The 27,994-nt window shown below is 39.1% G+C and overlaps 2 protein-coding genes across 3 annotated transcripts in view; both read right to left on the bottom strand.

The window, feature by feature from the left end:
• Nucleotides 1-12: 12 nt before the first annotated feature.
• On the bottom strand, nt 13-17,472 carry LOC131573618 (HMG box-containing protein 1-like). Of its 2 annotated transcripts, none has more exons than XM_058827745.1 (11): nt 17,382-17,472; nt 13,356-13,548; nt 12,039-12,273; nt 11,012-11,144; nt 10,136-10,247; nt 9,903-10,015; nt 9,398-9,554; nt 8,686-8,830; nt 6,045-6,374; nt 2,632-2,773; nt 13-1,117 (listed from the first exon to the last, which is right to left on the bottom strand). In XM_058827745.1, exons 1-11 carry the CDS (start codon nt 17,394-17,396, stop codon nt 1,100-1,102), a joined length of 1,593 nt encoding a protein of 530 aa, XP_058683728.1. In that variant the 5' UTR covers nt 17,397-17,472; the 3' UTR covers nt 13-1,099. The 2 variants fall into 2 exon arrangements, with proteins under 2 accessions (XP_058683728.1, XP_058683729.1); XM_058827746.1 differs by having other exon boundaries at nt 13,356-13,544; nt 17,382-17,465.
• Nucleotides 17,473-24,362: 6,890 nt separating this feature from the next.
• The window catches only part of LOC131573616 (cAMP-dependent protein kinase type II-beta regulatory subunit-like), a 75,424-nt gene continuing 71,792 nt past the window's right edge, over nt 24,363-27,994 (bottom strand). Inside the window, exon 11 of the mRNA XM_058827742.1 lies at nt 24,363-26,576. Within this exon, the coding sequence (XP_058683725.1) occupies nt 26,443-26,576 (134 nt within the window). The 3' untranslated portion in view covers nt 24,363-26,442. The remainder of the gene's footprint in view (nt 26,577-27,994) is intronic.

Raw genomic sequence — 27,994 nt, 5'->3', positions numbered from 1 at the left:
ATACACAACACCAAATTTTAATGAATTTATTTGAAATAATATACAAGAATATAGTGTGCAAAAATCTTAGGGGCAACATCATGTAGACGTGTCATAAACTGAAATTTACAGTTGTGATTCTTAAAAAAAAAAACAACGCACAGCTGTTTAGTACAGGAAAAGCCATGATTGTAAATGTTCACAGCAGAAGCAATTGTAATCCTAACACACCTGCTCTAATTTTAGACAGCTGGAGGAGAAAAAAAAGTAAAGTGCAAGTGTTGCACATATAGTTAAGTGCAAAGTTTGCCCCCACCATAAAGATGTCTTATGGCAAAATAAAATATTGTAGAATATGTGGCAAAGACAAAACACAGAGTAATAACTATGATGGTGATGATATCAACAGCACCACTTTTCTTGAGATAACGCTATTTATTCATTTCATCCTGTCCCGGGCCATTGATTCCACCACAAAATGACAGCTCTCACTAGTGCCAGCTGATGCAAAAATATCTCCCTTGTGGATACAAGTTTTCTAAGTGAAGTCCCAAGCAGCAGCTCCCTTGCCATCACACCACACCCTCCATTCCCACATGTTCTGGTGACTTGCTGGCAGCAGGGCAGGCTGGGAAGCTGGAAGCTGATAATACACTTTGCCATTTCAGAAAATCCCAGGCCTCATAATCGCAATTAATAATACAGTTGTGCAATACATATTAATCAGCAATAAGAATCAATGTATATAAACAGCTGTTACATATTTTAAAATTCCCCTTTTTGTACATTTTCTTTTAAAAATAAACATTTATACATATCTCCTTCGCCTCTTTCTAAAGTACTTTAGCACCACAGGATATCCATTTTCAAGCCTATATTACCTGATACATAATGAAGTTTGGAAGAAAAATAAGGCAATTTGGTTTAAAATGCTGATAGTTTTTAGCTTACTTAATGTTCTATTGTAAAAAGCAAATCTGCACTCAGATCATTTCCATGATGGTGCCAGTATTTTATGGTCACACATAGTCACAACAAATAGTAAGACCTTGATCTTGCATCTTCCCGCCATCAAGCAACAGCCATTTTGTAAATACAGAGTTTACAGGAAAATTCTGGCTTAATGCTGTTGTGAGCCCTGAGAAAAGAGAAGAGAAAACCAGGTCAAGCAAAGGGCACAACACTTGTTTTCAAAGCCACAAATTCACAAATCATTTGTCAGTTATTAAGAAGAAAACAAAAAGGTCAAACCAGACAGTTTTATTCCTTGATCACCAAAAGACCATCACAACGTCTCTGTCACAGCCTAGAGCCCACTGTCATTACTGAGTAAGGTTACCAGACTCCTAACAGCTCAGTTCACTGAACTACAACAATTATGAAAGGTATTTCCTGCTGTAGCACTGAGGAAACAGGTTCTACAGATCCTGTTCTCTTGGCCTGAAGACTGTAGGGACAAGGAAACTCCTACTACAAGGCAGGGCAAACACATCACTACTCAGCTATCCACACAAAGATGCCTCTGCACTGCTTTAGGCTCACAGGTGAGCCTGTGATCTCACCATCCAAAGCTCAAAACTGCAGTAGTGTAAGAGCAGAATCAGTAAATAATACTATTTTAACTAAACCCACAAGGAAATGTAACAGAAGCTGTCACTGTTGATTAAAATAATGCAGTGAACAGAAAAACAGCTTGTTCCTAGCAGCTGGGGTTTGGTGGAACCTTCTGCAACAAGGGACTGGAAACTGCACAAAGTAAGTGCAGCAGAAAGAAACAACTCAGTGTTGGAGCATTTCTTATTCAGTCTTAAGGCAACACTTGTATATGCTCTTGAGAAAGAAGCCTCATTTACACATCAAAGAAAAGGGGGTAACTCGAGGATGAAATCTGAAACCACATGGATGGATGGTTTCACCAACCATGTAGATGAAGTTCACACCACTCTTCAAGCTCCTCCCCAGATATAAAATGGAAGAACTTGGCAAGCACTCCGTGCATCTTTCTTTCCAATCTACTTTTCTTGTTGGACAAGCAGAATCTCCTTTTTTGATGTTTGCTTTACATGATGTTTCAGCTTTAAAGCCCTTCTCTTTTTTAAATACATCCACCACCTACTAATATATTGCTGCAGACTCTTGGATTGATGGCTTTCTACAAAATGGAAAACAATTTCTTTTGCAACAGAAGTAGTATTATCTACTGTATTTATTTTACAACTGAACAGAGTAATAAATGAAGGGGATTCATGGGGAAAAAGTATTTTGCTCCTTCAGTATCATTGTATATGCTGATATAAATTATCAGGAAGAAAACTAGAAAAAGGTAAAGAAAAAGCTTCTACAGAAGATAAAAAAGTTTAGGTGCAACCTTATGAACTCACTTCAAAGTGAAAGACCACGTGCCCTTCCTTTGCATTTCACAAGCACACTAACTTTCAGTACAACAGAATCCAGAGAACTCTCATAAAATATTCAGACAGACCCTCTCCTGATCTGTCTCTGCCAAACTGCCAAAAGCAGGTTACACAACACAGGGGAGTAAATGAGAGTTTTGGCTACTAAGAAAGCAGCTTATTCTGAACAAAACACACTGTAGTCACCCATCTGAACACATGTAATGGCATAATGAAAAAGACTGCTTCACAAACATACAGAATTTGTTCGTTTTCTTTTCCAACAGTCAGGATTTAAACGCTTCTGCTCCTCTGCCAAGGCTTTGGCTTCTAGTGTGTACATCCTTCTTTCCTCATTTTTCATTTTCTTCCACCTGTCGCCAAGTATCACACTTATGGCTCTGCAAGATAAATGTTTACAGTACAGTTAGGACAGTGCTAAGAAATACCAAGATTTTTTTTATTTTTTAATTTTTTTTTTCTAAGCACTTTAAAAAATATGTGAGTTAAATTTGGAATTAACACACAAGGAAGAAATCAGCTGTATCAAAATTTTTAATAATCATATTTGTGATTATCTTCTCACAGTTCTTTTAACAGTTAAACAGCTGAGACTTGTGTGTTAGCTGAGCATGGGTCAATGCACATTTTAACATTTCAAAGTGTGTACATGCAGCAACTGGCATAAAGCAGCAAAACAGAGATGTTACAAAAACCACCACCAAATGGTAATCACATTTGTTTTGCTCTACTTTCATACTAGAAGATCATATGACAGATTTGCTGAAAATATGTTCTCTAATAATTAGAGCAATGAACTGAATATGACCTCAGCCAAATATTTGATTAACTGCAAGTCCCCATGTCTATTTAATCAATACCTGTAGCTTCCTCCACCTTTAATCAATCCTGGGTGGAACATACTGGTAAGTTCCCATTCCTGTGCAAATGGAACCATTTGTTCTAACACATCTATCACCATTTCCAGAGGCTGAACTAATTCCTTTCCTTATAAACTCTAGGTCTTTTGACAACATTTCCCTGTACTATCCTGCCATATTGCTTAACTGCACTCCCAAATGTTGGATCAATATCCCATTAAATCTTTAACTCCATCTTTTAGCTGAATGAAAATCTCTAAACAACACCTCTTTTATCAATGACTGTTAAAGCTACTAAGTGGTCTGTACACTTTGGCTTTGGATTACAGCAATGAGAGTTCTGTGACAGGTTCTAAGAAAAAGGTGAACACAACTAAGTACTTTTCTTTCTCCTATTAATAGAGTTCCATGCTGGCAGCAAAGATATTCAAACTGCATCAAGACAATTAGAATGTCATCAAGTATTTCCATAACATGGCACACAGAGCAATTCTGCACAACAGCAAAAAAATGGATTTGACTCCTGCAAGGCCATGTGGTGCCATTCAAGTTTCTGTGAGCTGCAGAGCACACAGGGACCGACCACCTCCCACAGTGCCCAGACAGCCCCTGAGCCTGCCCTGCCATGTGCTCTGGTGACTCCTTAGAGCAAACTCCTGCAGGGGACACCACGTCCCATTGCCATCAAACCCATTTGCACAGGCTGTCTCTTTGGCAACAGAATTTCTGTTTTTCTATCCAAACTGAGAACTAGTAACTTTGGTCTGTCATCAGAAGCAAACATAACCAGTTTAATTAGCAGGTTTTTCATCTTTTGATAGTATCCAGAGGCATATCACCAGAAACCTGTCTGCTCTGGGTCACCAGCTTGTACTGGATCACTCACACCCTCAGGAAAGAACATGGTGACCCAGAGAGAGCAGGTCTGCTGTAAAAGCCATGCCTTCCCAAATAAAAATGTACCATGAAATCTTTTAAACAAAAATATGATTTCCCTCATCTCTAGAAGATCCACTACTCAAAGAATTTCTGAACACACAACCAAGTTCAACTGCAGTTACAGTGTTACATTGAAGAGTATCTAGAAAATAAACAAATGCAGCCCTAACACCAGGTTTTCAAACATGGTTTTGCAGTCCATTTAAGTATTGCGTGACTGTTGAGTTGTGCTTTGAATATTTACAAGCTCATTGTCTTGCTGACATGCCTTGAGCTGCTTGGTCTCAGAACAGACCATTTAACTCAGAATACTTCAAATTCTGTACTTTCCAACTCTGGTAAGGAAATAACAGCAGCAAACATAAGAACTCCACTGTACAGAAGTGGCTACTATTTGTAAGATGTACACAGTAATCTGAAAATTACACAAACTTATATTTAAAAAACATGAGAGTTGCCTCCCAGCAGCTAAATTAATGAATGAGGCATCACCTCAGCAACACTTGAGTGACAGTAGCTGAATGCCTGTATCAATTATCACTGCTATTTCTGCCATCCTGTGTTTTATGGATACCATGGAACTGCACCCAAATGCACTGACCTCCAAGCAGGACAGTGAGCAGTGCATTTTGAACTGTACTTGTAACTTTGCCATCTCTTTCCTTCAAGGTAAACCTGCTCACTGTCCTGCTTGCTCACTGAAATACTCAATTCATTTTCACATCCATGCAGCCACAGCTCCAGTTCACTACATCCATTTGAAATCAGCATTTTCAACTAAATATATAACCATCATAAACTTTCCTGGATGACATTCTGTTCCATTTCTCATTGATAGTTGCAATGTGTGTGAAAGCAGCAGATCTGTTTCACTTCATTTACTATAAACATTACACAGCATCATTGTCAGGACATACAAGATTGGCTGGGATTTGTCTGGCAGGATTTTTTATTTCAGCACCAGTTACAGCCTCCTTATTAGAACATTATAAAACAGTAAAACCCCTTTCAAAGCCCTGCTAATTTTAATTTTTACCAGATTTAGTTCTAGAATTATGTCACAATGCAGTTTTTACAATAACAGTTTTTGTAAAATTATGTACAGTAAAAAATATGATTGTAAGATCAGTCCATGTTTGTGTGTTTTGATTTCTATTTACATATGCACAGTTAGCACCAAATATTACTTAAAACATATGTAATGGAAACCTTAATAAAAAAATGTTTGGAAGCAAATGTGCTAGAGATTAAGAACAAAAGAACAAACAAATAAGGACCTGTCCCCCAAACACAGTCATATAACTCTTCCTGCAAGTTTTGACAGATTGTTGAATGCCTTTAGGACAAGCAAAATTTGGCAATGTGCTGTCTGGATTATGATCTTTGAGATATCCCAATTTATCATTACTCTACTCTTCAACAGGATATACAGACTGAAAATCAATGCTGGTAACTTCATGACCAATTTGCAATAATATGTCAAGACTTAATTAGAAGAACCAGAAACGCCCTTTTTTCCATTACAGCACATGAACAGAGCACCTCATCATTGTAAACAATGACGGTTCTGTATTTGTTCCTCTGCCAGTGCACACATATACATGTATCAGTTGCTTTACCCCAATGTTTTCTCAGAAGTTTGCCAGAAATGTGTCAAAGTTCACCGAGTACTGTAAATATTCACAGTCCACCCATAAACCACCCTATACATTAATATATTTCAAAACTTATTCTTAAAACAATACACACATTTTATTTCAAATGCAAAATTTAGGTTATTTAAATCTAAAAGCAGGAGTCAAATATTTTTCTAACTCACCAGTAGTAGCAAAACTACAGTTTGTATCATTACCTGTTGTCTTTCCCTGGATACATCTGAGTGTATTCAACTCTGTATTTTTTGGCAAAAAGCATGAAGGCATTCATTGGTCTTTTGCACTTGTTTGGAGAAGTGGCACTCACAGTACTTGCAGTCCCTGAGCTGTGGCTTTTGCCAGCTTTGCTGTACAAAGGATTGGAGGAAAGATGTGACGATGCAGCAGAGGCACAGTTTTTACTACTGCATTCTGATCTCTCAGCATCTTGATTGTTTGATCCCCCACAGGACAGCGAAGCGCGACGCTGGCGAGCCATGCTGCTGAGCACATACACTGCAGAGGAGTCCATCGGGGTAAAATCGTAACTACAGGGAAAAGACAGATCATAAAGCCACCGAGTCATTTTCATGTAAAATCCCTAAATATCTGTTCACTCTTCAATTTTACTATATTTCTAGTATTTTGCCCTCTTTTGTGTGACATAATGATTTGTGCTTTATGTGGATGTCAGTATGAAAAACAAAAAAACTACAAGACTTTGGCAGATAAGTTAGTATTTTAGTTTTTTTTTCAATGTGATGAAGACTGCAACTTTACATGTTCTGCTGTGTATCGGTTTCCTCAGGTATGTATCAGTCAACTACACAATGTCTTCAAACTTCATCCTCTTTTTAAACACACGTTTTATTTCTGCTTCTGTCCTTACCATAAATCAAATTGATCAGTGAACGACAAGTACAGAATGGGAAGAAATGCAATGAGTTCACTTGCAAATATATACTAATGGCAAATATGAAACCACTATATTAAAATAAATTATATTATATCCACTACTGTACAAATAACTTCTCTAGACAGCTGAATACATAGTATTTTACACACAAACCTTCCAGTGAGGTCAAAACCCCGCTCAGAGCCCCGTGACGTCGCACTATTTGATGCTGTGCTGACAAACGCCTGCCCTCTAGTGACAAAATTGCGACATTCCTCCTCAAGGTATTGGAACAGCTTAGACGACTTGTTTCCATAAAATTCAGACCTCCAAATACGACAAACTCTTGCAATTTTTAGCTGACCAACAACTACAATTAACCTCTATTCACCAAAGAAGTAGTTTAACTCCACATACTCTCTGTTACCATCTCCAGGTGGGAAAAACACTCTTGGAAAGGGGCTAATCAATCATAAATCCAAACCACTAAATTATCACCACAAAGTGATACACATAGAACATATACATGCTAAGGCTCCTCTTACCTACTGCTCAATGTGGCTATAGTTGGATGATTTATGGCCAAAATAAGGGTTTTGAAGAGCTTTTTTGTGACCACCAAGTAGAACTATCTACTTGCAAGGAAACACTGTATGTGACAGTCCAGCCCCCATCTGCAAAGGCAGCTCCTCTTGTGGGACAGAACCACACAGAAGAGGAGCCTGACAAGTGGCTTCCACCATCCGTCAGGAAAGTACAAAGCAGCAAAGAAGTGAAAATGTTGACTGTCTTGCAGGCTGTCATGAGATAAGGAAAAAGTACCTATCTGTTCTACAACAGGCCAGCACCCTTCCTATTCATAATCTCCTTCCCATAACACAGAAACAGAATTTTGTTTTTAATTCTTCTGTCCTGTTATCACAGCTGCAGCTGCTGCATGCCCCTCTCTCAGTCACTCCCTTCTGCCCAGAAAGACAAGGAATTTGAAGTACAAGGCAGTATTCAGCTGGGCTGCAAATTAGTAAGGAGCCAGAAATCCAGATTTTTCAATGACATGTAGCTACCATGATTCTAACAGCTCTCTAAATATGCTGTTCACAATAGGTGTTAAGAAAAATGCCCAGACAGCAAATGAGTGAAACCAAGCAATCTGAACTTGCTCTATGCCAGACTGAAATCATACAAGAGCTCCCAGGGCTTGAACTGCTAAAAGTCTATAATTCCTTTTCTTCTGTTGTAAAGAAACAAAGTGCAACTGGATTAAAAACAGATGCTAAAAAGGCACTAACATCATAGGAAAAGATAGATTTTACTAAACCTAAAATAGTATGAAAAAAATCTTTACTATTTCCTTAGACTCTTAGAGTAATTTATGTTGAACAGGATCTCTGAAGGTTATCTGGTTGACGTTCTAGCTCAGGGAAACCCCAAAGTGAACCAAACTCTGAAGTCAGGTATAAAAGAATGGCAAAAAACAGAATACACAAAAATAGTAAGAACTAATTATGAACATACTGTATTCTAAAGCCATTGCACATGCATTTACCACTAAGAAACTACTAGATAATTCAGACATATTGTTGCATATGAAGCATGAGATAACAGCTGGCAGACTGTTTCCTGACTATTGTCAGAAAATTGTACTAGATTTTTCAAACATAACCCACTTGACATGGAGAATTTATAAAGACAAGATATATATTTACTACTTTATCTAATCTGCCTTAAACTACCAGAAAAAGAGGCTAAAAAGTTATTTCACTCCAAGGCACTACTTTGCAGTTTAGCAGAGCACATAATTACACAGTTTTCCTAGTACTGAGTATTCATTTTTCCCTATCATTTATCTCATATTACCAAAACTATTCTCTCTTTCCTCTATGTAATGCTTCAAATTCTCCCAGATTTAAGGTGCCTACTCATTAAATACAAGAACCACTGAGGCCACTTTATCCAAAAATTACCTTTTAAATGTATCAAAAACACCTGAATCATCAAAGTTAATGGCATCAGGGTGTCCAGGAGGTAGACACAGATCTCCAAGATGCATTTCACAGCATGGAATGCCATGCTGTACCACAGTCAAGCTTGGATAAAAAGATGACCAACCTGAAGTGGTAAAGAGTTAAATTAGACAAACGGCCAGACAATCTCTCCGGTTCTTCATTGGAGCAATCCTATATCTTGAAATTACATAATTTTATAAAAATGTTCTGATGTAATTTCTTTCACCCAAAAGAAATATCAGAAACTCTTACTTAGAGAATTCTTACTGCAAACAGTTTATTTTTATTTCAAATAAAATCTCATTCTAGCAAAAAAGAATCAAAACCTGGAGACTTTTAACATCAGAAGTTCCATTTTTAGCAAGTGTAAAAAGCCTCCCTTACTTGCAGTTTTCCTGTCTCCCCCCACCCTGTTTTTTCTGCTTTTCTGAGCTCCATTGATATACCAAATTAAATCTTTCCTTAAGAGATAGGTAGTCTTCCCGGAGCTTTATGGCTTTACGCGTTTTTTTGTTTGTTCATAATCCGGATTTCTTTACAAAGAAAGTAAATTGTTTCTACATCACAACTTTTATCATTTTATTGAACAGTATGGGATGCCAACAAAATCTGCAATCACTTTCTGAGAATATTTTAATATACAACCAAGTGTACTTGAGGTATTTCATACCTTTATTTTTAACATAAAATGGATGATCGAGTCTGCATTCTACGGTAAGCAAGCCATCCTCCACTGTGCCAGGATCAAAAGTCAGCTTCAGCACTGACTCACCACAGGAAATACTTTCTTCATGAGAAATCAACTTCAAACCATTGGAACCATAGTCCTGTTAACACACATATAATTCAAAACACTTCCCCCAAGAAAAGCATATACCTGCATATAGTCAAGGTGTATACTCATTATCATACATTGTATTAAAAAATAACAATATTCTAATTTGCATTTCCATGTTGCTAGAATTTAATAAAGATGACAGAACATTCAAAACATGCATAAATTAATTCAGTTCAAGTGGTTTTCTGTGAAATACACAAACAGCACAGTGATCAGCTCTAAACAACATTAATGTCAACCTGTTTTCCTGAGACAGCAATTAAAAGCACAGGGGTAAGGTAAGAAACTAAGTCTTGGCTACAGGTATTGCACTGAATTTATTAGAGCTAACAGCTACCTTGTAAGGACTGACTGAGAGATTTTCCTCTTTTCCACAGCTTTCAGATCTTGCAAACTCTTCAACATCCTGCCATTCTTTATTGCGTCCTTTATGAAAGCACAAACGAGAGCCTAACAGATTTTTTCAAGGAAAAAAAGAACATTACTGTTAGCTGAAAAAGTCTGTGTTACAAGGAAAAAAACCAAAACAAGATAAAACAAATACTTATTTGATGATACATGTTATTTTACCTTTTAGAAAACAATGCCAAACAGTTGAGGGCCAGGAATGGCACCATCCTAAATCATCATCATCTGAAAGTGATGACATGCAGAAAATGCCAGATTCTGATTCGCTATTCGCCTATTAAAAAAAAGCAAAATGGTGTTGGTATTTTACTGCAGAGTATTTTAGGGCTGGTCTTATGTCTTAAGAAAGTCTCTAACTTGCACTTGTGGCATCATTTACCTTAAATACTAATAGGAATGTAACATGAAGACAAAGATTAAAGCAATGCAGTAAATATGAATGGATCTCCTTTTCTGAGATGCATCCTGCCATTTCTGAGTTTCATTCTCTGAGATTCATTTCATTCCTATGGATTATCTTATGCTCATGTGTAGGCATTTTACACCTCATCATTCCTTGGTCATCTACAGAATCATTTAAAGCACATTACTCTATGGTCCAGTTACTGGGAAGCTGTAGGCTCAAGGCAGTTGTAGATAAAAACCACTGGAGAAAATTCACTGTTGTTAACAGACAAATTTCAGATACAAATTAATATATGGGAAAAGGAGACACAGGATGGACAGGTTTTGTGCATTTCAAAGGAGAGGGATTTATATTTCTTTTTGAGGCTTCAAACAAGATAACAGTTTTATAAAGCTTGCAATAGAAGGAGTCACAATAGAAGAAGAGCTATCTTAGTTATTTCATCACAAAAAATATGAAGTAGTGCCACAAGCCTACCCAGTGTGGTAAAAACAAAAGTTACAGAAAATCTAGCTTAAATGGTAATAGTATTAATACTAAACAGATTTTTTTTTTTAAACTAGTTTCCCTTGTCAAAAAACTTAATCCATTTCTCATACATGCTTATTTTAAAATGTTTCAGAACAACTCACCCTTTCATGTCTGACTGGTGTTTCATCCACATCGTTCTTGGAGAAGTTAGGATCATTGTTTGAAGATCCTGGTGGAGGACGTGCATAGGAATGTAAACTTTTGCTTGTTGCTATTATGCGAACAGGAGATGATCTACAACAGAAACATGTCTTTTAAAATATCTCCCATTAAGAGAACATGAGACTTTGCTGCCATTACTCTAAAATGCTTTTATTGCAAATATTTCCATTTGCAAGAGCTTGAACACCAAACAAACTTCCCACACACCAGTATTCCAACGGGATGATTAAAGGGCGCAAACTCAGGCAAAGAGAACATTTAGCATAACTCCTGCATAGGTTCTCAACAGCACCCAAATGACAGTACTACTTCCATAGTGTCATCTCCTTAGCACAGTGCTGAAGTTTTTATAAATATCTTGAAGCAAATAGTCTGCTCTTCAGAGAATATAAAGACAACTGCTCTGTCCAAATGATTAAATCTCAGCTGCATATTAATACTATTAACAGTATTGCATTGAGTTTTCTGATTATAAACCTAAGAAAAGCTGTACAGTAAAAAGTGAAGCCCAGAAATTTCCAAGGTCCCACACTTGCTGCTCACAACCTTACAGAATATCACAAACTTGAGACAGTTATCACTAAAATACACATTGCATTAATTTCCAGTTAGCTGTTTAAAAAAAATAAAAATCTGAAGTCTGTGCACTAGAAAGCTTTAGTAATTTAATGTAAGAAATTCCTCTTAGTTTTTATTTGTTGCCTCACAGGAGGTAAATGTCCATAAGTTCTGAGCCTGCTGTGGACAGGCAATGTCTTTATATCATCCTATGCCATTCACAGCTGGAAACTAAGCAGCTTTTGCAACAGGCTCTGAGACGAGTTCTGTGCTTACTTTGACAGAACAAATAAAAAGACCAAAAAACAGGGCTCTAGTTCAAAGTCAGAGTGTGTAAAGAGTGAAGAAAATATTTTGGAGACAGGATTATAAATCTGTACACTTCAAAACTGAAATGCGTGTCAGTACCTGTTATAAAAAGCGCACTGCATCAACGGACTCTGAGGACTTGTGGCTATATTTGCTAATTCTGTCAACCAGTTCACCCCATTCTCAGAAGAATAAGCATTTTCTGCATTGCTGTTTGAGGTATGTTGGCTCCATGAAGGCCTTGAACATTCCTGATGTGAAACATCAGCACCAAGCTGAAAAAGTGCAGGTGGGGTAGAATCTGTCTGCACAGCCTGTAATTCAGGAAGATCATCTACAAACAAAGGCACAAATTACCATAATTATATTCAAGTTGTCTACTCAATTTGACACCAAACCTTGCAAATTTGGTGAAGAAAAAGGAAGCACAATAAAGTAATTTTATTTTCTCATATCACAACTACCAACATTTCACAAACCCTATTCATAAAAATGGCCACAGAAATAGTAACATCACTAGTCAATTATATATTCACAGAAGAAATTTAAGTAAAAATAAGGTAACTAGATTTGGTTCTGATTTTAAAGTTTTTACTAGATTGACCAGTTTATACAGGACTATACAGCACTGTTATTCAAAAACAACATGCTTCGCTAAAATACTAAATACTAAAACATTCCACAAAAGACAGTTAATCTGTCCTTGAAGGTTCAACACTAAAAAAATTCAACATCAGACCATGCTCAAGGTAAAAGGTTTCTGCCATGGAACCAGTTCAATAAATTAAATAAATCATGAAAGCTGGGTGTACAGCCTGGTAGGGTGAATTCCTACCAATAATATAAACCTTTCCTATCCCATACAGAGTAACAGAAAAGACCCCAGCTTGTTAAGAGAAGTCTGTGCTATGTGCTGTCATGTAACTAAGTATCATTAATCTTAATCACTCCATAACTGCAAATAAATATGTTAATATTTCACTGATTATAATGCTACTTTCTTAAGCACATGCTGTTTTTCTCCAGTATGTTAAGAACTGAAGTAATGTTCCTCTATCTTGTAATCTTTATTTGCAGCAGATCTAAAGCAACATGATTTCCCTTTAGGAGGAGCTCTTGAGCTTTCTGTTTGTTTTTCTTGTGCCAAAAAAACCCTGCTCCTCTGGGGATTAGAAGCAGAAATTTGTGGCTGTGAGTTCAAGAACACATTTGAGTCAACAGGCCAATGTGTCAGAACTAGAAATGGGTTAAAGGGAAAAGTGACTGCAAAGTAAGACCTTCAGAAGTCACAATTCCCTGACCTACTCAAGTTAAAAATCAGCAATTTCATTCAGTCAGCTTCCAATAATTTCAGTATAGGAAATCTAAAACAAACTTCAGAATTCAGTTTCCTCTGAAAAAAATCATGTTATTTACCAAGTTCCATGTGCTCATCACAGGACGCATATCCAGGAGAAGAGGGCAGGTTTTCATTACACTTCAGCAACTCCAATGACTCATTCATCCCTGAAGTTCTCTTGTCCACTACCAGAAGGAGTTTCTGAACTGCATTAGGCATTTGATTTGTCTTCACTTCCCACACCATGTTAGGATGCTCCAAAGTATCTGGCTTTAGAAAGACAGAGGTTAGAAATATGTGAACTGGTTTAAGTTGCATCTGATATACTACTTCATTACCAGGGCTCTAAATCCTCATTAGTCAGTTGAGTATCACAGCATATTTTAGGGGTGTCTAGACATAATCTTGTACAATCCTTACAGAAAACAGAGCTAACTCTGAAATCAAGAGGCTGCCTGGGGGCCTGGCCACTTGAGTTTCTAGTATCTTGAAGGATGGAGACTCCCTGGCATTTCCCCTGTTCCAGTAACCACTCTTCCTGTAAAGCTGTTCCTTATGCAGGTTTGAACTTCCCACAGCCTGTGCCCACTGCCTTCAAGTCTGGAGCTACCTCCTCAACCACTACTCAAGCAAAGATAAACAACATTCACTTGGTATCCTAAGCCACTAAGCCCATCACAAAAAGGCAATCAGATGGGTCAGACAAGATTTGATTTTGGCTAATCTGTCCCGGCTATTCCCAGACAACTTCTAGCCTTACAAAAAGGGTAGACATAGCTGTCAGGAGAATTTTGCCCCATAAAATACATGAAGGTAAGGCTGACCAGCCTGTAGCTTCCCCACGTCCTCCTCCTTGAAGCCTGACATTTTCATTCTTTCAGTTATTGGGAGCCATCCTGCCACCACATCCACTGCTTTTTGGAGACCATCCTCATAATATTTCACCAGCTACAGCAGGGGGCTTGGAACCAGATGAACTTTAAGGTCCCTTCAAACCCAAAACATTCTGTGACCCACGACTGGCCTGGAGGGATCCCATCTGGTCCCACTGCTTCATGCATGGATGCCTCACAGAACCAGCATGCCCCTCACCTGCTCCGCTTCTACCACAGACAAAGAAGTGTCTTGCTCTCTCAGAGACAAGTTGCTACACCCAGGGACTTGAGGAACCTGGGAACAGGCCTGGAAAATGAAATTCAAAGCAAAAATGCTGTCCTTAACCTTGTGAGATCAGGTCTCCTCTGTCATTTAGCATCAGGCCCACCTTTTCCCCAGTTATCCTTTCAGCACTGGTGTCTCTGCAGAACCTTTTCCACCACCCTTCCCATCTCTGGCCTCCAGGAAGAGTCTCAAACATGCAGGACTCCTAACAGCCTTCCCTGTGTTGCAAATGGAAAGATGAAACCCCTACTGGAAGATTTCACTTCTGTTTCATTTCCCCAATCCTAGCAATGTAACATTTATACCAAACTCATTATTTTAAATCATCTACAGCAGAGAACTGAGTGCTTATTCTACACAGCCACTGCCTCTAAAAGCCGGTAAACAGTGTTATCCAATCTTTAGTAATTTGACTATCTACTTTTTTTCTTCAGATGAGGATGAATTAAAGATACCATAACATGATTACCATGTACTTCAATGAAGTGTCCCTGAAGAAATAATCATGAGTCTCTCACGAAAGAGCAGGAAACACAGTTTAGTATGAAAGAAAACCTGAAAAGTCTGCCATATGCATGTCCACTAAGTAAGCTACATTAGAGAAATACCAACAATTGCTGAAAAAGTGTAATATTTTAATATCATAGAATGACTGGGTTGGAAGGGACCTCTGGAAGTCATCTAGTCCAGCCCCCTCCACTGCTAAAGTAGGCTTACCTACAGCAGGTTGCACAGGATCATGTCCAGGAGGGTTTTGACTGGATAATTTCTACCCTTCTGATCTCCTAAACTTTCAAATATATCCAAAACTTATATAAAGTTGCATGCTAAACATAAAAAGATGTTTGATTCTACTCAAATGGCTCTACTACAAAGCTACATCAGTTTATTCTGATTTTAAGCAGAAGAAAGGTCACAGAAATGAGAATATACAGCTCAAACTATCAGTGACATTACTTTCACCTCCAAAAGACACCTTTAACACAATTTATACCCCTGTCACCCATGAGGGACAGCAAAATTACAGACAAGAGCAGATAGCTCAGTTATTTCTGAACAGAAAAAACAGACCTCAGTAGTACAGGTCAGGACCTTGAAGATTATCTCCAACTAATCAACTCTGAAAAGCCACTCCTTGTTTTTCTGGCTTATCTACATCTTTCCTTTCCCTCCTTCTGCCCTGTTTTTTTTTGGGTTTTTTTCCTCTCTTCCTTTCCAATTTTCCTGCCAAAATGAGGAAGCAAACTTATTTCCAGAATGTTGTCTTCTCTTTCCTTCCTGCCAGGTGCCAAGACTTGAAAGTATATGTCCTCATATCCCAACACTCTGAAGGTCAGAGATAAGGTACAGATAGAAAATACTAGTCTGACAAGAAAAATACTTGTTTGAGAAATGAATTATTCCTCCAAGTCATAAGAATTTCTTTAAACCAAAGCCATCTGTGTACAAAAGCAAAAAAAAATCCTCAAACAAATGAATTACAAAGAAACTGAAAGAGAATTACAGAGAAAAACAAACAAAGTGCCCAACTTTACTTTTAATTTTTTTATTCTGTTTGATTAAAGCCTGCTGTGGACATCACGTCCTTCTCCTCAGCCTTTCAATGGTTTAAAATTAAGGGGATTAATCATTAATTATCTTGTAAAGATTTTTTAAGATTCAACTTTACATTGAAAATTTGTTGTGTCAAATGTCGTCTAGAACCATGCTTCAAAGGACCGTAATTACTGCGGCTGTCTTTGGAGGCTAAATGAAAATGTGCTTTAAAGTAAGTTAATTTGTCATGCTAAAACAAATGGCACTACTAACAAAGACTTTATTAATTCAACCATGTCTATTTCTGAGGTACAAAAATAAAATTGGGAGAAAAGTAAATAAAGACTGGCTGAGAAGGGGTTCAGCAGGAACTGGGCAGCATCCACCCAAACCGCACTGCGCAGGAATGCCTGGGTGGAAGTGCTTCCCGTGGTTTTTTTCCTTCTGCTCTTTGCCTTTCTTCCCCCAACCTTCTGACGAAGTTTGAGGCCAAGTCTACGCCTGAGCAATAAGCTGGACGGAGTTTAATTTGGAGAACAGCTTCTCCAAGCAAAACACAACACACTGGCAAGACTGGATCTACACCAGGGACTTTTCCTGGCGCAGCTGCTTTGATCAGGAATCCTCGCTGCACATCCCCGGCCGTGCCAGAGCGCGCAGCCGAGGCAGAGCGTGATTCACCATGTTTTCGAAGCCCTGGCGGCCCGGTCTCTGACGCAGGGCGGGCCGCGCTGCCCCCGCCGCTCCAGCCCCTTGAGCACGGAGCTCGCAGGGCGGCTCGGGGGCCACAGAACTCGGGGACCCCCGGGCCGAGCCCCCCGGGCCCCCCTCACCGACACCCTCAGGGCCGCCCCCGCCCGTCACGTGACCTTGTTTACACCCGCGGCCGCACGGCGCAGGCGCGCTCGGCCCCATTCATTCGAACTGCGTAACACCGGCCCGGGGGGGCCCCCCCGCCCCGGCCGCCGCTGCCCCCGCGGGGCTCACCCGCACCCACGGACACCCCAAACACTCCCCGTGCCGCACAGCCACCGCTCCCGCAGCGGGCACAGCGCCCTCGCTCTGACAGACCGGGACGGGCAGCCGCTCCCCGGGAAAACAAGGAGGGGGATACCCCCCCAATTCCGCTTGTTTTCGTGGTTTGAAGGGGCCTAAAGAGGGCTGGCACACCCCGTGAGTTTCAACCCAGCGGTGCCGGAGGATGGCGGCTTGACGGGGCCGGTCAGGGAAGGCGTACAGTAAACAATGTCCGAGGTTCCTCTCGCCGTCAAAAGACCGGACCCACCGCCTTTCTCGGCTCGGCCTGCAACCCTTACCACTACTCCCCGACCTCCCCCACCCTTCCCGTCCCCCGTCGGAACCCCGCAGCCCCTAAAAACGGCAGCTCGAAACTTTGTAGCACTTACCGAACCCGTCGCCATTACCGAGCTCCCCTGGGCTGTCCCCCCAGCCCCGTCCTCTCGGCGGGTCCCGTCCCCTACAGGCGCTGCTCGAGCGCTGAGTGGCCAGAGGCGACGTTGCTCAATTCGCAGCCGCTTTCTATTGGCTGACTGGCCTGCCTGTCAGGAATCCTCCCGGAGGGCGGGCATGTTTTGACTCTCCTGCACAGCGGATTGCACCGCGCCGCACATCAATCACCCCCATGTGGCGCTCCGATTGGCCGATGCCTCCGCCGGCAAGCGCAGAAGCATTCTGGGAACTGTAGTCGCCACCGCCGCCCGCGCCTGCCCACGGGTCCGCGATAAGACGACAGCCCCCAGGATGCCCCGCGCGGGCCGAGCGATAGTAAACAAGCGGCGCGGGACACGTGTACCCGGGGCTGCCCGCGCGCCCCCCGCCCCGCACGGCCCGGCCCGGCCCCAGCCGCGCTTTGCGGAACCGGCCCGCGCTGGGCCCGAGTCACGGCGGCGCCGCGGAGGGCAAAGGAGCTGGCTAAAGGTCAGGGAGTGAGTCAGCAGCTGCGCCCGGCCTCCGCTCCGGCCTCGTCACTCGCCTCTCTTTCATTGAAAAGACAGTGATGGGAGCTTAGGCCCAAAATACAAGTTGGGGTGGGGAGGAGAACATAAATTAAATCCATGCAGGTTTATGAGGCCCGTAGTGTTTCCCAGGCAGTCCCATACATTTATTGCCAAAACAACAGTGTGACTTCGTTAAATATTAAGACATTTTCCCACTTACCCTGTAACTGGGAGATCAGAGAGACAAGATTCCTGTGCAGACTGCATCTTCGTCACAAAATAGATTAATTACAATGCATGATGTGATGCAAAGCAAGAACACGCACAATTCAGAAACAGACAATGATGGACAGTTACAATATTTTGCAATTGTTGAGACTTTTCCAACAAATGTACTTCTTTCTTATCCTGTTGTCAACATCATTCCAGAAATGAGAACGGGTCTTAAATCCTGTCTCAGAACCTTTACTGTAATTTGGTGTCTGCAACAGTTCTGCCTTTCAGAAATGCTAACATAGCTGTGCATGAAAATAAGGGGCGGGGGGGGGGGGGGAAATAGTTAACACAAGTTAAACAGAAATGGTTCCCTGTTTGGTTAGTGGCCACTAGAGGGAATGCTTGGTTGTTGTTCCCACAGGCCTACGAGGCCTACAAAGGTAACACAATTAAAAAGTCAAAAAGAAAATTATATCATAATTGTATTTGGCATCACACCACACTTAAGTCTGCAGATGTCACTGGCACATCAGTTTGAGATTTGCCTTTTCCACAAAGTAATAGTTTGCCTGTTAGTAAAGTCATTGCCATCTGTTGGCCCTGTTTGAAGAAGGATGTTACTCTGAAAAACACCCAGTATCTTCTGCAGTGTGAACTGGAAACTATTTCTGTAAGCAAGCTTAGCTCTAAAATACAGAAAAGCCAATCCTGCGGAATTTAACTCAAAATATTCTGTGCTTAATGACCAAACAAACATGTGCTTTATGACCTTTACAGATCATTTTCCCAATTTGAAAATATTATTTAAATAAGTACCTTGAGGAAAATAATCTTAAAAGTAATACTGAGATTCAAATACTAAGTGACTAGACACCTTATTATAATATCAGCTGTCTACCCCACATCCCACAAGCTCACATTTTCCCTATATTTACAATTCAGACATTTTCTAAATAACTGATATGGCTTTATATGAGAAAGCTTTCATGGCATCCCCTCTCTAAAATACATTCTTTTAATAAATAGAAAACTGGTAAACCAGGAACCATCTTTTTTACACCAGCCCACAATAAAATTAATTTTAAGGCTGTGTTTCTTCCCCTTCTCTTTTGATCTCCCTTGCACATCTAAACAGCCTTTAGGCTCTTTGGAGAGACATCTAAGCTTCTTGGGCTTTTAAAGAGTTTCAGCACAGACCCTGCACTGCCAGATGGAGGCAGGGCAGAAGACCTGGGCATGCAGACATTTCCACTCTGCAAACTGCCTTCCATGCCTGTGGTGTAGCACTTACAAGGTAAACTCACAATGTGCTCTTCTGAAAGTTCCCTCTGCCACAGTGTGGAAGATGGAAATGGCAGAGGCCGGATCAAGCAGCTACAGAAGATACAAAATCCTGTCTCAAATCCCATCTTTCTTCAGAAGAAGTCTGTTGGCCTAAAGAATATGAATCTTCTTATGGAGCTCATTTCCACCCTGCTACGAACTTTTTGGACCCAAAACAAAATAACTTTGTAGCTGTTTACTGTGAAGATTCACAGTTCTCTACAAAAGCTTCATGCATGAGTGTTAGACATGAAGCCCAGTCCTCTGAGATCCACTGGCCCAGATTCCAGACACAGGTCTAGACAAGTAAATACCATTGCTGAACAAGAGCCTCAATATCACACTGGGATCTATGACATACTCAGAAAGCACAAAAATATGAATCCTACCTAGGTCTGAGATTAAAATCTTGTAAAGATTAATGTCTGAACTGTTTTGAAATTCTAAAAAGATACATGTAACAGCTTTCTTATTTTCAAGTCTACCTCTCCTTTGCATACAGGAAGTTAACATTTACCCAGTGAGGATGTAAGGGAAAATAAGTAAAGGGACAGGTAGTCCGTGCAGTAGATGACAGCCAGACATACAAACTAGCTTACTCGCTAACCCCATTGGCTCAAGGCAAGTATGTATCATCTAAATTTCAGGATGAAGATTATGTCAATGCTATACCCCTTGCTCTGAATGCCTGGTCTCTAATTAAAATCATTACTCCCCCTCCACACACCCTACCTCGCCTTACTCCATGCCCAAATGAATGGGTGCCCAGAGAATGAATCAATACTGTGTAACAGAGGCACTCTTGGTAGCTTTGCTGATTCAGTTGCTTCTGCTGTTGTAAGAGGTAGAAAATAAGGTGGGGGATTGGGGAGTGTTAGTCTTGAGTTATTATCACATTACAGGTGGCTACCTAGAAGCAAAAAAACAAACAGGAGAGACTACAATTAAAAAATACTGATTAATTTGCATCCTAGCTATTTACCTCTTAAAATTGCCAGGCACAAAGTTAAGAAGCCACAAAGCAGATTTTTTAACTTAGTAATATTTCAGTCAAAGTTGTATTAGTAAAATATATATTACATATTGGGTTTGTGCCTATCTCCACTTTTAATCCCTTCTGTCCCAAGTCAATCCCGTCCTTGTAACAAAGGTGTTACTGCTCTCTGAAATACAGCACAGCATTTTAATCCTGCTACAGGAGCTTCCACATCAGCATGTAGACATACACCTTTAGTAATTAACTAAATAGTCCCCAAAACATCACAAGAACCCCGCTCACCAGAGCTTCTACTCCTACCCAACATGGAAGCCTCTGTTCTGCAGCCATTCTGCCTCTCAACCAAGTTGTCTCCTCACACAATGACTTGTATCTCCTAAAGCTGTTTGTACTCATTCCCTCTTCCAAAGGCCATTCATGGCTAGCTGCAGTGGTGGATGGCTCTGTCCTTGTTCCTCCACTTCATGTCCTCAATCTCCTCACAGAAGATGCTCTTGGGAATGAAGAGCAAAGGAAAAGAAAACTTGTTGCTCCCAGGAAAGTTGTTTTCTCTTGAGTTCTAGAAGAGAAATTTCACTTGCCTCTTACAGTGACTCAAATTGGGGAGAAATAGAATAAATAACAGGGCAGGGATTATTTCTTTTTCCCTTCCAAGACAGGTCAGAAATCAATGAGAAATTTATTTCCTGTCATTATGGCACAGATTCCATTTTCAGCTAAACTTTTTTTATCTATAAAGATAGAGCAAGACTAAAATTTACAATAGTATTAGGAAAAAAACAAAGGCTTCACATATCACAAAACAAATCATAAGAGTGATAAATTTAAAAACTCCTCCATCCCAGCTCAAAGCTTGCAAAAAAACAAGTCAAGAAGAGATTACAGAAAAGCTGTAGTTTTCCTCTATGCTGGTTGGTAAATCAAAATGCCAGTGAGTGTTTCTGGGCATTGGAATATTATCATCTGTACTGTATGATTAATTTTAGAATAGCCCTTGTTTCTGCACAGGCCAATAGCTAATAATTTTCAGATACAGTTTGGGAACAACCATAGGCCAAGGAGTGTTCTCAGTTGGCCATCTGTATATGGCCACTCCATATGGAAAGCCAAAAATAAAGCTTCCTAGACACCTTACAAATGAGCTCAGAGAAATACTGGAAAACAGTATGAATGTTGGTCATTCAGTGCCTCAGTACTAGCAAATAGTCTCAGGCACATAAAATTTCCGATGGTAGATAGAGCCATACAGATAAACCAGTGCTACAGTCTGGCTAAGGTTGCTTAGGATAGGAACACCACCTGACCCCACAAGGACAAAGCAACAAAGAGAAAAAGAACATAGAGCTTCTTGGTAAGTTGGATGGGTTTTTCTAGATAAGACATTTATCAGAACTGAGTTTCCAGCATCTTCAGACATGTGAGGGAGAAGGTCCTAAAGGGTCACTTGGATGTCAGGAAATTATTCATCCACAGAGACGTGCACAGAACATTATCCTCTCCCAAAACTTCATAGATGCTCAGCTGAAATAATACCGTCAAAGAAGACATTACGAAGTATTCATATCATGAATTATGCTATTTTTAGGCCATCCTAATTTACCTCAGTAAGAAAAGGTTGAGTCAGCAGATAGTGTCCCAATGACCTAATGTCAGAGTTTTTATATGGTCTTGATTGGACAGCTTCATTTATGTAATAGTTTGGTCTTTGTCTTTCCCCTGTTCTGCCATACACACAGATGCCTCTACCAGTTATCTGGAAAAAACACAACTCCACACATTGTACTCACACAGCCATGGCAATGCCAGAACTGCACTCCAGCTCATTTTGATTTGCCATCAGAGAAGGGGCAGGGGTGGGACAAAGGAGATGAGGAAGGAGAGTGGCTGCCCAGCCAACCAGACCAGTGTGTCCCAGCACAGACCCAACCAGTCCCTCCACTTGCCTTTTATCCCCCTTCTGCCACTGGCTCTTCACCTGGATGCCAGGAGAATGATCATTTAGAGGGAGAGAAATGATGTGAAGAGACAAAGTTAAAATCTAATTTTCTTTGGGCTTTTCATACTCTATTAAGATTATTCAGCTTCCTTTCAGATCATGAAGTGAGAGTGTCCAGCCTGATAAGCATCTTTCTGAGCCAAAGAGTAGATTAAGAACTTGGAAACAGCCTTGGTATATATCTAAAGGAAATACAACTCGCAGAACGATTTGAATATGATCCTAAATTTTGTGACAGACAACAGCACATATCTGTACAGACTCAGCATACAATTCCTCCCTGGAGTAATATCTGAGAACTACAGACACAGGAAAGTATCTTAGAAACTGAAAAAATAAAAAAAATAAAAAATACACACCTATAATTATCACATGTATGATTAGACAAAAAGAGCTTTGAACTAACATGAAAACTTTAGCAAGAACATGTAAGAATGTCTGTGTTGTGGTAAATTGACTTCCAGCAAAGCACCTTGTTCAGCTGACACTATCAGATGCAGTAAGCATCTGAAAAAAAGAAGCTAAGAATTGTCAGGAGGATAACCAGAAGATACTGATTTTGCACATGTGGGAACTCTTGATATTGAATAAACAATAATGTTTGTCATAGCAAGTGTGCCATGGATTACAGAATGGCACAATCATGACAACTGTCACAGAGTCACCTTACAGAAAGCTTAAAGCAACAAACATTTCAAGCAAAACAAAACAAAACCACCAAAACAACAAAAAAAAACCCCAAACTAAACCCACCATTCCAGCAAGGAGCAGAATAGTCTTCACTGAATAGAAAAGACAACATGAGGGAAGAAGATGGAGTAATAGCGATTTAAGCTGTATATGGTTTCACAATACTCTTCAGAGGTTTGCCTCATGACTTCCACAGTTGGTCACTTCTGGACCTTAAACAGGAAATCCAGAAGGGAATGATTTCAGAAATGTTTATTTCAGACAAATTTAAATTAAATTCATAAAACACAGCATCATTTGACATTTAAAAAGCAGTACAATCAAGGAAATCTTGCTCACCTCAGGGTTTGTGTCTCATGATCAACTTCGGGGCTACAATCAGATTGTTTTCCCCATGGTTAAGGCATTTATAAAAAACATTTGCTGTCATTGTGGATTCTCTTCTGGTTAGTAAAACATACGAACCCATGAATGCCTCTCATACAGGATTTCTTTCAGGATTTTCTCTCTTCACTAAGTGGGGCATATTTTTAAAAAACTCAATAAAAATCTTTAATAACAAAAGCATCAGGTAACTTAAGAACGGACACAGTCTAATAAGGTAAACCTGACACTTGTTTAAAATTATTAGCATTGTCTACTTTTTATTGAAAGGTCTGTAAAAAAAATCAGTAACTTGATATGATTTCATTCTTAGGATTAACACTCACCACATTTATGACATGAAACCTAGCATGTTTGAAGTGTACATATGAAGAGAACCAGGAAAAAGAGGAAGGATATAATGATTTGGATGAAATTTGAAGAGTGATAACATGTTACTGTCAGTTCAGCCCCCCTGAATTTATCAACAAAGAAAATTCCAGAAATCATTCAGTGCTCAACAGCAACACAGTAAAACTGCTGCAACATGAAACTGTATTTTGGGACTCAGAAAATTCAGTCTCTGATTATCCTAAATTTGTTACTCCACGGCTTTTTCCCAGCTATAAACTACAAGCAAATCATCAAATAAAGTAATTATGACAATTACTGCATCAACATGTTGTCTGTTCTGAGTAGACAGAGCATCCACATAACGCCATTTATGAAAATCAGCATGAAAGTGTTAAGAATTATGAATTTTTTTAATAAATGAACATAAATAGGTCACTTGTAACTTTATGGCAATAGAATTAAAAGACAACAACAATATCAATAAATGTAGATTTTTATATATAAAAGTGTTGTTTATTGTAAGGAAACTTTAAATATAACCAACAATATTGAAAATATTATGACTGGCATTTATGGCCTTGATTGTAGTTTACTGCCATACAAGTAATTTCTAGCATTTTTCTTAATCACATTAAGCCAGTGCAAAATATAGGTAGCTTTTAGAGATTAAGCATACAGAATGACAAGAGTGTAGATTTTGGTCACCTGATATTTCCTTCTAGTATAACAGGCTTCTCTTTTTCCCATAAATCAAAAGTACAAAGGCAAGTTATCATATGTGCAATTATTCATACCAGGTTTCTAGGTAAAAAAAAATAAATTTGTAAATTTTGTTCAGATTGTATTTTGTTAGGAATTAGATTTATAATTTATACCATATTATATGATATAAATTATATATTGTTATCATATTATATAATCATAATTTCATATACAGGTATGATTATATTAATTGTCAGAACATATCACTAACTGTAGCATAATGATTACATCAACATACACAAATATATGGCATTAGAAAAGTCAGTATCTAAGAAGGAAAGATGTTATAATTCAGGTGTCTGAATCAGGGCACAAGCAGCCTTCCTACAGCTCTTGCAGTGTCATTTTGGCAGAGCTGCCCATCGCCAGTACACGCACTGGCTGTCCATGAACATCAACAGACAGGTCAGTAAGCAGGATTGAAATCGGACTGTGCCTGAAATTTCCAGTCACAGACCCTCGTAAGCAATGAGCCCTGTGCTCATAATTAAGATGATATTCTCTCCTCAGTCTCAGAAGGTATCCCATGCTATTATGGCTGAACACATTATTTCATGATGACCTACGGGTTTTTGAAAGCAAGACATGTTAGCTTTAATGACGACGTATGTGTGCAAAGCTTTGGAAGTACCGATCTTTCAAATCAAAAATATTTTTGCACTTCCTGTTAAGGATTTTCAAGGACAAGCTTAGTTTAGCATGGCTTTTGATATCAATCACTTCAGTAATTGACTCTGATCTTTGATAGCTAAGATTAGACTGCAGGAAGAGAGATATACAGAGATCATTTCACTTGAAACAGATTTAACAGTAAAAAAGGTGATATCTAAAAAAAAAATTTACTAGAGAACAAGCATAAATAGAGAAGACAAAATGCATAAATATAAAACAAGGGAGAAGGAAAACAATATAGGTTATGTATGATTAGGTAGAACATGACAATGACCCATGCCTTTGCTTTGAAAGCATTAAGGTAAATTTGTCAGCTGTCCTCACTCATGTACAGAATTCATGTAACTAATAAAAAATGCAGTTTATTGCAAAAATATACAAGTCCTCTAAATTGCATAAGATATTACAATGTCGTGCTGAAACATGACATATTAAACGAAGAGGACTTTAAAACAAATTATGAAATGTTATAAACCAGATTTGGGTCATGAGCGTTACACAAAACGCATTGTCATGCTTTATCTTATGATTAATCTTGTGATTCACTACATCTGTGATAAATGCAACATAAAATCATGACAACTGTAATAGTCAAAAATTAATATCTACTGTATATCTTCTGTATTAATACATATAAACACTTTGTGTGCACTAATACTTTCAACATATCACATTCAAACTAACAGTCTTTCCAGAAAAGATGTAACCTTTTTGAAGAACAGAAGCTGGTTTAACAAGTTCATCACATGTGGGTTTTTTTAAAAAATCTATTCTTTAAGGAAATGCTGTGTTCAAGGACTTGATTTTCAAAGGTACTGTGCTACTACAGGATGTCTCTATCAGATGGAACCATCAATTCTGAGCACTTTTAAAAATCAAGCCCTCAATTAATTGAATTGCTATTTTCTTAACTAGTATTTCCACTGTCATAATTAAAAAAAAAAAACAAAAAACAACAAAACAAACAAAAACTAAAGAACCACCCAACCAAGAGCAAACCAAACCAAAAAACCCCAATCCCATTCTTAAAATCACAGAAAATGCTTGGCATCTATAGAAAGAGAGACAATTTCTCAGTGGACTAACCACTACTGTGCTATATTCTCATAACAGATCTTGTTGCTCCAATGTTTAGTTCATGCACTGGTGTCAGCAATGTCCATGTTTGTTCCAAAAAGAGCAACGAGCTGCTCTTCATAGTTTGCAATGTTCCTTTTCAGAATTTCCATACAAGGTCCCAAAAGCCTTTCAAATGCCTGCACATCCATAACTAAGATAAAAAGGGAGAGAAAGAGAAAGAACATTATGTGCTCATCAATAACAGACACAAATCCTGGTAGTTATGATATTCCAGTGTAAGATTTTAAATGACAACAGATACTATTGAGGCATATACATTCTTCGCACAGGAGGGAACCACTTACCTTAGCAAAACCAAGATCAACCAACACACTGCTGTCTTGAAACTTTATAAATAAACTTGAATTTTCTCTGTTCCTTATTTTGAAAATATTTCCACAGTAAGATATATGTTACCCAAGAGTTTGTGAAGAAGTCTGAAGGGGCCTGGATTCCTCCACAAAATAAAGTTTTAAGACCCATGAGATTTCAAAAAGCCACAACCTTAAGTGAAGTTGTTGGCTGTATTTGGGCTCTAACAGCCTATTTCATTGCTTTTTTTACTTGCTTCCACCCAAAGTGCAAATGGTAATGAATACTTATTTTCCCAGCAAATGTGCAAGAAGTTGAAGACAATAATTCAGAAGATGCAACGTCAGTGCACAGCCGATCAAAGTATTTTCTTTACCTGATCACATAATGTGATCCTCTATAGTTCCAGCCAATAGGCCAGGAAGGAAACTTCATGTACTTCCAACTTGCTGGCCAGTAATATTTTGTCTCTTGAGAAATGTTCAAGATCTCTGTTGTTTGGGAAGTGCCAGAGATGCTTGTTATTCAGCCAAAAATGGATAATAACACTCTTCCTCACCACTGCCTCTTATTCTTTCCCATCTGCCGTATCTTTGATCTCTACTGCCTGATCATCTCTATGTGTTTCGAGTTTGGAATTATAAAAAATAGAGAAACTTTTTGGCTACTGACTTGGTCATCAAATGGTTATGCAGGAATGCCAAATCTATCTTTGCAGTTTACAGTTTTCCTGTAATTAGGGGCTAAACATCAGACCATGAAAAGCAATGGATGTGAAGGGTTGTCTATGAGCACAACTCCTACAGTCTTCACTCTTCCTGTGCCTGAGACTACAGTGTGATGGGATGATTAAATTAACAGCTAGTGAAGACAAAAGAATTTTTTAAAAGCTTAAGTCATGGGGATAAAAAGGCACAGAATTTTTAACAGAATTATTTCTTAGATGAGTCAGTCTACTGAGAGAAGAAACACCTCACCTTTCTGCAGAGTATTAGACATTTATCTGATAGCTATAGGCATTTTGCAGCAATACTCTGTACTGGCCTAAAACAATTTTTACTTCCATACAATAAGAGAAATGTTTGAGAAATTGTGTGTAATAGTATTTATCAACTGTAAGTAATTTTTGCAAATAAATAACATAAATAGTAATGCACAATACTAGGTGATTACTGAAACAGCCTTAAATCTTATATTCTGGAGAAAGACAGAGTGACAGTAAAAACAACCAAATAGATTACATATAATTTATATTAG

This window comes from Poecile atricapillus, chromosome Z (assembly GCF_030490865.1).
Source record: "Poecile atricapillus isolate bPoeAtr1 chromosome Z, bPoeAtr1.hap1, whole genome shotgun sequence".
NCBI lineage: Eukaryota > Metazoa > Chordata > Aves > Passeriformes > Paridae > Poecile > Poecile atricapillus.
The sequence above is the reverse complement of the archived record's forward strand: the minus strand, read 5'-3'. Positions and strand labels throughout refer to the sequence as shown.

Bases quoted from the DNA above. Each gene is read 5' to 3' on its own strand.
- LOC131573618 (XM_058827745.1), bottom strand. The intron at 12,274-13,355 runs GTAAATAACATG...CTTTGTTTGTAG, and splicing joins TGATGAGCACATGGAACTTG to ATGATCTTCCTGAATTACAG. The intron at 11,145-12,038 runs GTACTGACACGC...TTTCTGTTGTAG, and splicing joins CAGTGCGCTTTTTATAACAG to ATCATCTCCTGTTCGCATAA.